General features: G+C 40.7%; 1 protein-coding gene across 4 annotated transcripts in view; it reads right to left on the bottom strand.

Annotated features, from left to right (window-relative positions):
* Positions 1–13,828, bottom strand: part of LOC127009532 (nascent polypeptide-associated complex subunit alpha, muscle-specific form-like) — a 56,575-nt gene that overhangs the window by 2,343 nt on the left and 40,404 nt on the right. Inside the window, exons 4-15 of one of the 4 annotated variants that reach the window (XM_050882700.1) lie at positions 13,515–13,735; positions 11,791–11,927; positions 10,031–10,158; positions 9,130–9,385; positions 8,346–8,454; positions 7,445–7,552; positions 6,323–6,448; positions 5,486–5,684; positions 4,512–4,811; positions 2,824–2,919; positions 2,473–2,692; positions 1,497–1,687 (exon numbers count right to left, since the gene is read on the bottom strand). In XM_050882700.1, the coding sequence (XP_050738657.1) occupies positions 1,497–1,687; positions 2,473–2,692; positions 2,824–2,919; positions 4,512–4,811; positions 5,486–5,684; positions 6,323–6,448; positions 7,445–7,552; positions 8,346–8,454; positions 9,130–9,385; positions 10,031–10,158; positions 11,791–11,927; positions 13,515–13,735 (2,091 nt within the window). Of the gene's footprint in view, positions 1–1,418; positions 1,688–2,472; positions 2,693–2,823; positions 2,920–4,511; positions 4,812–5,485; positions 5,685–6,322; positions 6,449–7,444; positions 7,553–8,345; positions 8,455–9,129; positions 9,386–10,030; positions 10,159–11,790; positions 11,928–13,514; positions 13,736–13,828 lie in introns of all 4 variants that reach the window. The other 3 variants (XM_050882701.1, XM_050882702.1, XM_050882703.1) reach the window with 3 other exon arrangements.

Here is a 13,828-nt window from a genome sequence, read left to right as displayed (position 1 = left end):
ATAGTCAAAGCTTTATCTATTTACTTAAATATCCAAGATTATTTTCATCACTACACACACACACACACTAATGCACTCAAACTTGTCCCCAGCAGATTGAGGTTTGTGCCTTGCTAAGGCCGTAAAGATTTCTCGCTAACAAGAGTGGTTAGTGTCATTCCTTCAGCAAGGGGGATGGGACGTGTGGTGTATGAGGGTCCAGCCGTACCCACAGATCTGCCAATTTGGAGCTCCAAACTCTTCCAAGAGGGTAGTGACTCACAATTGCATAATCATCACATAATAAGACCCTTGGTTAAATGATACACACACACACACACACACACACACACACACACACACACATATTTAGAAGAAAATGAGGTAGCTATTGGTTAGTATTGCAGGAAAGTTAATTTATAATTAGAGAAGGTAGAAAGCAAATGTATACTACACGCATAGCACATACACCATACGCTGAAAGTGATTTAGTTAGCTACTAAAGAAATAATGGTGTGTGTGTGTGTGTGTGTGTGTGTGTGTGTGTGTGTGTGTGTGTGTGTGTGTGTGTGTGTGTGTGTGTGTGTGTGAATGGTCAATGATTATAGAATGTGAAGGACTATAAAGTTTTATGGACAGCCCACCAGGAGCCAATAAGACTTAGTTGGAGTAAGGTGCGGTGACGTGTGATGTAGTACGGGATACATTATTCTCAGAAGACATGTAACTTTTTTTTTTCAGATTAAAATAGTCTGACTTCATAAGCCAAACTAAATTCTTTCAAAAGGCATTTTAATTCTTCAATGATCAATTTCATTATAGTCCATATATATGCTGGTCATTGTCAATAATTAAAGTCAAATGTGACAGACTTTGTGAAACCCATGGCTGGAATGGTTTGCTATTACCATCAGTGAGAATAAGCATTACTGGAAAACTTCTTCATATTAATGGTGTGGAGTATTGAAAGTCACTGGTGAATGTTACATATGTGGCTTGCTTCACTGAGCCTGTGACGGCAATGGAATCTGCACTGCACAGCACATGATGTGTTAATCTAGGTTTAAGGGATAAGATCTAAATATATTTACTACCAGGAGTATGAAAGCTTGTGAAAGACAGTGCTGTGACCTTACGTATACTGGATATTGTTATATGTTAAGTATTAGGTAAAACAAGCAGTAGATATTTAATTTACATGGAGTCAACATTTTATCAGGAGCCATGAAGGTAGCTGGTGACTGGTGTGCTTCCAAGATGTTGCTGCTAACCCAAATCACTCACTGAACCTATCCTTCCTTAGTACCATTCACACAATAAATGTTTGGACCTGTGGCGTGCAGATCTAGGAGAAAGGGTGCCATCGTTCACACTGAGTTCAGGTGTTGTTAATTGTATTTGATGAGCCCTCCCAAACTTCTACTCTGTGACACAAGCACCTCAACACTTAAGGTCTAGAAGAGGAGAGAATTGTAGCTGCGTGCGATGCGGGAGTGCTGGGCGGCCAAGGTACCCACCCCAAGGGAGATGCGAGACTTGGGGCGAGGCAAGTGGTAGGGCCGCTCAACCTCATCCTCAGATCCCTCATGACCTGTGTGAGCTACACTTGCCCCACCCATGGGTCCCAGTGTGGTGGCCCCCCCAACATCCACCAGTGGTACAGGAGTTCTTGCTCCAAGAGTGGGGGCTCGGGACACCCCATCATGAGCTGCAAATAAAGGTAAATTATATGTATTGCAATGGTAATTAATATGTTATATATAAAGGGCTTTTGTGCACACGACATAGACTTTAAAATTCTTGATTGTGAGCTGAGTTTCACCCTACTGAGCCATTACCATCTTTCTACATTAGATGTAGACAAGAATACTAAACAAGTCTGCATACATAAAAAGATAAAATACTGTATGAAGTTAAGGCTCACAGTTAAATGACTGAAGAAAATCATGATTTAAATTCCATACATGTGGTTAATTTACCACAATAAGCTAAGTGGAAGGAAGCATAAGCCAGCAGCATAAGATGAAGATCACAAAATATAACTTCAATACTTGGTCTATTTTACTCCACTTATATCCTGGGTCTTAGTAACACACTTTAACTTGCTGATTTCATGGATGAAGGTCATCCTAGGAATTATCATACTGAATTATCATTCTGCTTCACTTCTATCGTCTCTTTTCAAGACATATTCAAGCCATTCACTGGTTTATTATCCCGTGTAATGATTCCAAACCTGTACTCTATTAACTGTTGATAGTCTTACTCCTTTCATTATACATATATTTGGTTCACTGATATGATCATACTTTAATTTTCAAGTTATGATCTTCAAAATCCACCTTCTACCAACTTGCATTAATTTCTGATTGTCACTTTCTTTTTCATTTTTAAGGGTACATCATCTACATCTGAACTGCTCTTACATATCTTCAACAGTGTTGTTAATACTGATATATGTATTACATATGACAAAAGAAAACTGATTCATACACATGGTGTTGAGGGATGATGGACCATATTGTCCATATGTTGATTGAGACCCATATGCTTTTTGTTTACTGTAGTGTTGGTGCTGCTGTTGTTGGTGGGCAAGGGAGTTGAGGTGAGCCATAGGGTTCAGGTGCTGCAAGCCAAACTGCTGGGGATGCATGGAATTGTTGGACCCAATGGTTCCCAGCGATGGAAATCCTCCAGAGGACGGACCTGCCATCTGGATAACAAAGATTTCATTTATCCTTCATATATTATGAAACGAAGGGCAGAAGAATATAAATGGAGAGTTCAGATTTCTTAAACAGTGGGGAGATGCAGTTACAGAGACAATGCATGGTTGTAACTAACCTGTCTGGAGTGTTGGTGCTGGAAAATGTGGGAGGTAGGGGCAGAAGAGGTAGGTGGGACAGGAGGATTACCCCCTCCCTGCATCTGCTCAGGAGTCTGTGAAGGGTAGAGGTGAAATGTTATGTTTTAAGGGGCTCTTGAGACACTCTTTTGAAATGTACAATCAAAGCATAGCCAAAATAAGAAAAAAAATGCATGTAAGAAAGTTAAAACCATAGTGACTGTGGTTCATTATAATGTCAATAAATTCATCATGGTCAGCTTCATATTGCTTGTGTCGGTCTGTCTATATCATGTCATGAATCAAAGACAGTCACAGGAAAAGGGGAATGGAAGCCTTGTGGAAAGTTAGAAAAAAACAACACTACTCAAGACAAAGACAAGGAGTCATTTAGTCAGTCTTGCAATTTTCACCTTTAGTCTCTGGTTCATGGCTGATGCCCTCCCAAAATCTTTCATTTTTTAGAAATTATAAAAATTATTTATCTTAAAAAATAAATGATTGTGTAAGAAAGCAATACATAATGTGTTACCTAAAGTTTTTTGCATGCATGTTCCACAACCACAAAAGAGACAGGATATGTTACTAGAATGCAATGTTATGCCAGTTGAATAAAGTACTGGCATTGCTGCAAAATATTTGTTCATTCCCATGTTCATTATTAGCTTGTTAATAGTCTGTAAAACACACACACACGTACGCACGCATGCACGCACGCGCACACACACACACACACACACACACACACAAATTGAAACTAGATCATGCAAACTGAAAACTAATCATGAATGAAAAAGCATTAAGCAGAAACATGCATGTATATACATGACATGCAGAAAAAGATAGCCTTGATTAAAGGGTTGTTTTTGCAGGGTTGCAACAAAGCTCTGATTAAATATGTCTCACAGTAACAATGTTGCTACTCTCACATTAGGCAAATCTGTCTCTGCAAAAAAGGATGCACTCTCAAAGAGTGACTGTAAATGGAGTCACATTATAGTAAGACAGTATTAAACATGCAATTTGTGTTGTCTTTTTACCAGACTCAGAAAATAATTTTGCTGACAATGCAGGAGGAACCACCCGGGCACTGAGATGCAAGCCCTAAGGGATGAGTACAACTGAGATTTGGAGGGAATTCATTTTCATATATTTTTGTTGTACACTTTTATGCCTCTTTGTAAATAATTGACAAAAGTATTCTTAACTTTCAGTGGCTATATAGAAGTACTGGGAATGAAGATTCAGAGTAAACCATTCACTGATATAAGAGAAAATTTGACTGTAGGTGTCTTGCTGTGACAGACTATTCTTTCTAGTATTATAACATTAAATTTAGTATAATAAAATGATATTCAGTCCCCTTCATTAATTGTTCAGGCATCTGTCAATATCCACTCAGATCAATCAATTAAATGTTATTAAACAAAAAAATTTTGTACAATTGCTATACTGTGTCAGATGATGCATCCACTTACCGTGTAGAAAATAGTTAGTCAAGTTAAGTTTGCTAGCTGACATTTTGCCGTGTAAATTTTCCTCAGCATGCAGCAGCGTGTGGCATGACCCTTAATGTGTATGGGGTTTATGCTGACAGGGTGTGGTGGTGCATGAGGTTAAATATATGTTAAAAGATGTCAAATGGGGTGAAAAATTGAACAGCAGCAGACAAGAACAGAACACTAACAACGGACAGCTGGGCATGGAGAGCCATCAGCTGCTGAAGAGTGAGGGCGGTGGGCTGCTCAGTGGGCTCCCGTTTTCCCCTCCGGGCTCGGGTAGTGCGGGCTCGGCCAAACACCCTTTGCAGGCGGCCTACCAGCCCACTCCCACCTACAGCCCCCAGAGTGGAATTTGATAGAGCCCGGGTGACACGGTTGAGGGCGGAGAATGGGCGGGAGTGTAGGTGGGATGCGGTGAGGTAATCACTACTGGAGGCAGTGTAGAGGCTTGGGCCGCCCTCACTGCCCACACGCCCATCCTGATGCTACAGAACAGACACCACAATGCTCAGATCCACCGTACACACCACCACAAGGTACATATTTTTTTCAAGGAAACAAACATGTAAAAAGGAAATTCATCTTTGAGAAAATAAGGTAAAAAAATTAGCCTGCCAAGAGACTGAAAGAAGGTATGTAAGTCAAGTCAAAGTTACCACAAGAATCTTCCTTTTAGTCAGTCAAGTAAACAAAGCACATGATGTTGCTGTTGTTAAGTTGCCCTGAAAAGTTACAAAATTATAAAGAATGCACAAACACAAACCTCTGTATGAGTGAGCCATATAAACTGTAAAGTAGTAATATTTTATCACAATAATTAAATGACTGGGAAAAATGATCCGCCAAACATAATATTCCCATTGATGTAATCTGTTTGACTTAATTAAGAAGCACTTTATAAAATCAATTGAACTCCTTTCTGGCCATACCATCCTACCACCCTTACCACCACCTGAAATAATTAAGAAGTTTTTATGACTCAGAATCTGGAATAAACAAACTTTGTTCTCAAAAATGGCCTTCACTCACATGTAAATCAAATTCAGTCCCCACAAAATATTTATATCTGATAGCATTTTCTTTACTCTCTGTCTTCAATATACAGACTGACTGAGTGATCACTGGGCAAAGTTCAGAATCATGTGAAAAGAAAACTCACAGCATAGATGTTATGCTTTGAGAGGGTGTCTGCAATCTGTGCCCAACGCATCCTGTCCTCCAGGGAGACACCATACTGGGTGCCCATCGTGGCTCCTTTGTGCTGTACATTGACTGTGAAGCCACCCAAGCCTGCCCCAGCTGCCGCAGCACCTCGAGCCAGCACTTCAGTCTTACGATCCTGAGCCTTCCAGCGACGGCTGCAGTGGGTGGGTGGGAGATTCATTACATTGTCTAGTTAAAATGATAAGGTACAGTCTTATGGATAAAGATATTGTTGATTTTAACTATGAGACAAGTATATGAGTTAATATAGCATGCATGTAAAGTTCAAAAATATATTTTATGATAATGAGATGTCAAAAGGAAAATGGAAAAGAAAAATAGATGTCAATTATGATCCTTTCTGTCAGATCAACTGACTAGCACATTACAGTGGATGTCATTCTCAAGTATGGAGGGGGAATCACATATGTAGTATGCTTGAATTTATAGAAGATGATCTAAATAAAATGGTTACAGAACCAGCTCAACAAAATATTACACTAGACCTTGTTATATTGACCCAAGATAATCTAGTCAGCAATAATGCTAAGGTAAAACATTTTGTTCTTTCCAATCACAAATTGGTGTGTATTGACATTAAAGGTCAAACAAGAGTGACTGAAAATAAATATCTGGTACCTATCTTTAAAAGAGCAAATTACGTAGAAATCTGATAAAAAAGTGAGAGATGCAGTTATCAGATGCTGCTAATGTAGATGAAGCTTTGGACCACAGGGTCTGTGTGGTGTGAACATCTATGTAAAACTCAAGGCCAGCTTTGTAATCAACTCACCTCCACATACAGAGGAAGATAAGGGTGAGGATGATGATGAGGACAGCAGCCACAGATGCCCCAACAGCTACTCCCAGCACCTCCCCGTCTATCTCACACTGGCTGCCATAGTAGGAGCCACGGCATCTGAAAAAAACATCGTACATATTCCTGAAATCTCACACATACATAAATAACAATATTGTGGATGGAATGACAAGTTATGAAAACCTGTTTGCAGATGATGCCAAGCCCATGAGGGAAGTAGAAGCTGAGAATTGTTAAATGCTGCAGGAACATCTAGATCGACAAGCTTTACAAATGATGCCAGGTGTGGGATACTAAAATCAATGCAAAAAAATCAAAACATTGGAAATGGATAAAAGCACCATGAGGCCATCACTGAACTATTTGATGGGAAATTAACAAAACATAAAAGTGAGAGAGGAAAAATATCTGAGTGTTGGCATGGGGTTATTTGGTGCCTGAAAACACATTAATAAGACTGAAAGATTTATATACAGTTAATGGTCATAAGAGTTGCATTTTTCGCACATACTCACATGCACCTCCCCCACACAATCATGGATAAAAATATCAAAGGTTGTTCCAATATGGCTACCTAGCTTAGGGCATCAAGACTGCAAAAATTTAAGTTATTAGTATTTGAGAAAAAAGTTGCAACAAATCCTGATTCACATACATGAAATGGAAAATGAACATATATATCTTTATGAGTATGTTGCCTGTTGAAAGTTAATGTCATTAAAATACTTCATAAAAGGAAGTGACACTTGGTAAGAAAATTCAGGTTATCAAACTGAGCAACCAGTAAGTGAAAGTCTCTACTAAACAATGTGTGTGTCAAATATATATAGTACAAAAAAGATTAATAATGGTGAAAGTTTCAAAAGTTAGAACACTCTGTAAAAGTAAAAACACATGATCATTACTAAGAAAAACCTGCACACACACAAAAAGGGCTAAGAAGGCCAGTAGGGTTCATGAAGGTAGATAAATGGAAACGAATGACATATTCCCAAGAATCAAAACAACAGTTAAATATCATGTGAGAGAATGACACACATAGTGATGTCCTGTGTCAACCCAAAGGTCCCAATGTAGAGTACGCAGGACACTCACTGGCACACTTTTTGTCCGTCCTTAATCGAGCACTCGCCACGCTTATTGCAGTGCTCCGAGGAACAGGTTTCACAGCGCCGCCCCACAAGCTCCGGATCATCAGTAAACCTGCAACAAGAGCACAAAACACTGTACCTCCTTCATAACAGGTCAAGGAGCCTTTATCACTAGACATAATTTGGCCTCCACGCTTACTACACTGCATGTTAGCCTCCATAGTCACACCACGATGAATTTAAGCTACACATGGTACACAGTGCACATTTTTAGCCTCAAAATAACAGATCAAAAGGTTAAACTGGACCCAACATAACCTTCACACTACCACACTGCACATCACAAGCCTTCACATCATACAGTCATTTATATGCACATTGTTGACCTCCACAATCACATCACAAAGATATAAATAAGATCAGATAAATCCTTCACACTGGACAACATTAGCCTACACAAGACAGACCGTTAAGTTTATAGCAGACCTGATATAACCTTCACACTACCACAATGAATATCATCAACCTGTGTAACTATATTATGAAGCTATTAAACTTGACTTGGTGCTGCCTTCACACTGCCAAACCCATACCATGAGCTCTTGTAATAGACATGATATATTCGTCACATTATCACAGTGCCCATCATGACATAAGGGAAAGAGGGAGAGGAACCCCCCTCCAAAATATTATGTACTTGGTTTAGGATGAGTTTTGGCACTATTTATAAGTGATCCTTAATTACTTGACATTGTCCAAAGTATGCTGACCTCATCCATAAATAAAACTATATATGGCCATGTAAATACCCTTTGTAAATACTGGATAGGCCAATCATGGGGTCCCAAAACATAATTCCACTTTGGGCCCACAGAAGAGTATAGAAGAACCACTACTGTACCCACCTGTCAGTGTATCCAGGTAGGCAGCGGCAGGTGAAGGTGCCAAATTTGTTGATGCAGGTGGCTGTGGCGTGGCAGTTGTGAAGAGTGATATCATTACACTCATTGATATCTGGAATGAGGGCAGAGCTTCAAACATGGGCATCACCTATTAATAATCACTGATGAGGTTACCATCATGCTGTAGTGAATGTAGAGTATGCATACTACAGATGTGTAATAACCATAATAAATAACATCACCAAGAGTAGCAATTTACCATGACAGAAATTACTACAGAATAAAAATATCAATTGATGGACAATGGTCAATGAATAATTACAGTGGGATGATGACATACACACACAGTTTATATAAGCCTGTAAAGGAATTTGCCTAATATTAACTCTGGTCATCATATCTTCACGGCAGATGCCCCACCAAAACCTGTCCAGCCTGTAAACCTCTCCAGTCTTGATTGGAAAATATAACCAACACACACAAATTAATGAAAGGAAAGTGTTTAAATATTGTAAAGAAATTCAGTTTTCCGTATAGAGCGCTGGATGTGAGGACTTGATTTTTAGGGATGATGTTATGATGGCAAAGAGTGTCAAACATTTTATGGAAAGAATGGACAACTTTTTTTTTTTTACAACAAAGGAGACAGCTCAAGGGCACACAAAAAAGGAAACAACAATAATAAAAAAAAAGCCTGCCACTCGCTGCACCTAAAAAGAATCCAAAGAGGTGCATACTATTAAAAAACAAGAACTACAACTAGGTAGGTACACACACACACACACACCTGAGACGTCTGGGATGGGGTTGAGGGGGCCGTCCACCCCGAGAGGCGAGTCCCCGATGTTGTTGGCGTGGCTCTGGATGACCTGGATCATCTGCCGCTGGAGGGCCTGGCGCACCGACCTCGTCCTCGTGGCAGGCTGGTCCTCGAGGTTCACCGTGGCGTTGACGATGACCTTCCCGCCCAGAGAGTAGAAGCTGTTGACGGCGTTGCCCAAATACGCCGACCCGATTCTGGTTTTGGACATGGCGTTGGTGATCTGTGGTGAGGATATGGAGATGATAATAACGCCTTGGTAGCACCTTTTTAATACACCTTGACAGCCTCACGGGAACACTAAAGTACATGAAATACAATGCCGACTGGCCCACATCAGAATATCCAAGTTTATCCTTAACAAACTGATCGAAGGTTAGGTAAGGTCGCCGAGCATTCTGGGATGAGACGCAGACTGAATCAAGCAAAGACAGGCGAAGTTGTCCCTCTTAGCAGCATCCGAAATTAAGTTTAAGGCCATAACGTACAACTTAAATACCCACCAACCTTCTCCCAACTATATCTTACCTAAACTATACCGTACTTAACCCGGTAGCAGCGACGGGACAAATTTGTGGCTTTACCTTGTAGCAGTGACGGGCCAAATTTGTGGCTTTACCGTGTAGCAGTGACGGGCCAAATTTGTGCCATGATATAAACCCCCCAAAATAGATGATACATAATCTGATCACAAATGCTTTGATATATATTATGGAATGGTTTGTGTGAGAGCTGATTTTTTCTCATTTTCTCGCTAAGAGGGACCATTAAGAAACATGATATCCGCTGCTACCGGGTTAAACTACATCTTACTTAAACTATATCGTACCTAAAACCATAAAACACTAAAAACTTAAACGCCACTTACCGCGTGGTGCGCCTCCCACTGCAGCAGACGGAACTCGTCGGACGCGGGGTCAGAGTATTGGCCGCTCCACACGATGCGCTGCGGGCCCACGCGATCCACCTTGATGGACACCTGCAGCGACACCATTTCTGCGAGGCGAAAGACGGAATATGACTTAATGGAAATAGTCTGTAAGGATACCAGCTTACTTAACGGGCCAAAAGATTCCTAGGAACTCCTCCCCACTCCTAGTAAAAGACAAATGATAAACAAAAACGCAATGAATATATATATACTTTACAAAGCCCTTAACACAAAAGTCACGTTATATATATAAAACCTCAAAAACGGAATATGACTTAATGGAAATAGTCTGTATGGATATCAGCTTACTTAACGAGCCATGAGATTCCTAGGAACTCCTCCCCACTCCTTTTTTTTTTTTTTTTTTTACAGCAAAGGAGACAGCACAAGGGCACAAAAAAAGGAAACAACAACAACAAAAAAGCCCGCTACTCGCTGCTCCTGTAAAGTATTCGAAGAGGTGGCCGAAAGAGCAGTCAATTACGTGAGGTGTCCTGATACCTTAATTTCCTACCTAGTAAAAGACAAATAATAAACAAAAAGGCATTGAATATATATACTTCACAAAGCCCTTAACACAAAAGTCACGTTATATATAGAAAACCTCAATTAAAAGGTGATTATTGAGCATTAAGTACAAGAACTTGTGGACATGGTATGACTGAATGGAGCCTAAAGGGATACCAGCTTACTAAACGGAGCAAAAGAATCCAGGGACACCTCTCCTCCTGAAACTGACCTCTGTTTGGCCACTCCTCTTAACTATTTTTTATAGGAGCAGTGATTTGAGGGCTTTTTTTTCATTATTTTTTTTGCCCTTGAGCTATTACTTTATTGTAAAAAAAAAAACCTCCTCTCCCTCCCCCTAAAACCAAATAATAGTACCGACTGAGATCAGACATTAAACCCAATACTTTGCAAAGCCCCCAACGTAGAAGTCATTATTATTTTCTTTTTTTGCCCTTGAGCTGTTTCCTTTACTATAAAAAAAACTCCCCCTCCCCCTAAAACCAAATATTAATACCGACTGAGATCAGACATTAAACCCCAATTCTTTGCAAAGCCTCCAACGTAGAAGTCAAGTTATATACGCAGATGATCTCAGTCGTAAGGTAATTACTGTGCAATTAGTGCAAGAAATTTTGGAAGCTATAAGAACTGTCGACCCGCATGTGCACAACCGCATTTCCGGGGTGGAACCTTGCACCTCAGGAAATGCGAACCCACTTGTGTGCTCCGTTCAAAGCGAATTTAAATAACACACCGAGGGGAACAAATTTAAAAGTAAAGACGACAATAAAACTGATAATAAAAGTGTTTGTACCTAAAACACACACTATGGCACTGTAAAGTAATGGAACAGTGAAGGATACAACGATAAATAAAACGAAAAGTAGTGTTAGGGGACCGACATCCATTGAGTGGGGGACATCAGAAACGACCAAAGAAGAAAGGTAACACAACAGACGTACGAAAAACGTTGCAAAAAAGAGCAAAAAATAGATAAAAAGACAAGTTTCCTATCCTCCAGCACACGACGCGAGGCCTTAGGGGGACCGACATCCATCAAGTGGGGGACATCGGGAACGACAAAAATAATGGTAACACAACAGCCTTTCGAAAAACGTTGCAAAAAAGAGTAGAAAGGGATAAAAAAGACAAGTTTCTATCCTCCAGCACACGACGCGAGGCCTTACTTTTGCACGGCGTCCTGGGCCTGCGCCGCGCCGTGCCAGGCTTACAGTAGCAGCTGGACACTTCCTCCTCCGTGCGGCACACTTCCCCCAGCCGCTCCTGGCACGTGGAGTCATCCCCGACGATGCACGTGTCAATTCTGAGCGAGGAAAAAGTTGGAAAGTTTCGTTTAGTCGGCGCAACATCTGTGGTTATATGCCGGAGAGACAGAAGGGGAAGGAATTATAGGAGAACAGATCCCAGGGGACGGGACACAACCCCCGATTAATACCTGGTACCCATTCTCTGCTGGGTGGACAGGGGCGTAGGGTATCGGAAAAGCCTTCTGAGCGAGGAGATAGCAGCAAAAACATAAAGACAAAATGAGTGAAATAAAGACACGTGAACTGGAACTAATATTATACAGTCATTCGGCCTCTTCCAAGTTCCTTCTACACTTTTTTTGGAACAACCTTTTTTTTTTGGAACTGTGTCTAGCTTTAGCATACCTTCTACACCATAACAAAGGAAAATCACATGAACACAGCTTTATGCACGTGAACTGGAACTAGTATTATGCAGTCATTGGGCCTCTTCCAAGTTCCTTCTACACTTTTTTTGGAACAACCTTTTTTTTTTTGTAACTGTGTAGCTTTAGCATACCTTCTACACCATAACAAAAGTAAATTACATGAACACAGCTTTATGCACGTGAACTGGAACTAGTATTACGCAGTCATTGGGCCTCTTAATTCCTCTTACACTTTCTTTGTAACAACCTTTCTTTTTTGTAATTGTGTCTAGCTTTAGCATACCTTCTACACCATAACAAAAGAAAATTACATGAACACAGCTTTATGCACGTGAACTGGAACTAGTATTATGCAGTCATTGGGCCTCTTAATTCCTCTTACACTTTCTTTGTAACAACCTTTCTTTTTTGTAATTGTGTCTAGCTTTAGCATATCCTCTACACCATAACAAAAGAAAATTACATGAACACAGCTTTATGCACGTGAACTGGAACTAGTATTATGCAGTCATTGGGCCTCTTCCAAGTTCCTTCTACACTTTCTTTGGAACAACCTTTCTTTCTTGTAATTGTGTCTAGCTTTAGCATATCCTCTAGTCTACACCATAACAAAGGAAAATCACATGAACACAGCTTTATGCACGTGAACTGGAACTAGGATTATGCAGTCATTGGGCCTCTTAATTCCTCTTACACTTTCTTTGGAACAACCTTTCTTTTTTGTAACTGTGTCTAGCTTTAGCATATCTTCTACACCATAACAAAGGAAAATCACATGAACACAGCTTTATGGACCGATAATCATTCCCCCCGACGATGCACGTGTTTTGTAACTGAGCGCCATGGCCCATCTCCTCCTTTAACCCTCCCCCCCTTGCAAATAAATACATGGACATAGCGTTATGGAGTGATAATTAAATGAAACAGTACTCAATACATCCCTTGCTTCATGAAGGAAGAATTCTCGTCTTTTCTCATTGATTTAGTTAATAGCCTAATACCCACATCATTTGTCAAGTCTTTCGTAGAGGCTGTTTTAGTACATCCATGGATAGTTTTATAATCCCGGGATAGTTTGACAAGGCTTCTGGGTAATGAGCGTAAAGAAAAGCAAATGATGAGAACCCGAGTACCCTCCTTTGTGGGCTTTGAAAAAATATATTTGTCGTGAGAGCCGAAAACGTCTAGGAATACGGACCGAAGTGTATTGCTCACCTGATAGAGGGCTGGGTGGGTCTCCTCGTGAAGGTCTTCCTGGGGGGAGGCGTGGGTGGGGTTGGGGCAGGAGCAGGAGGGCGGGCAGGGGGCGGAGGGCGGGGTATTGCAGGCCGAGGTGCAGACGGTGCCGAGGGTACTGGGAAGGTCTGGTCGATGTCGTCGTCAGGAATGACCACACCCACTCCCAAGCCTACCGTCTGTTGCTGCTGCTGTGGCTGCTTCAGGAGACGGAAAGTTTACTATGCATCTATCTATCTAGCCTATCTATCTATCTATATCTATATGTATTCATCTATCTGTCTATCATCTTT

Source organism: Eriocheir sinensis, chromosome 41 (assembly GCF_024679095.1).
Source record: "Eriocheir sinensis breed Jianghai 21 chromosome 41, ASM2467909v1, whole genome shotgun sequence".
Taxonomy (NCBI): domain Eukaryota; kingdom Metazoa; phylum Arthropoda; class Malacostraca; order Decapoda; family Varunidae; genus Eriocheir; species Eriocheir sinensis.
Note: the sequence above shows the minus strand (reverse complement) of the source record. Positions and strands in the feature narration are given on the sequence as shown.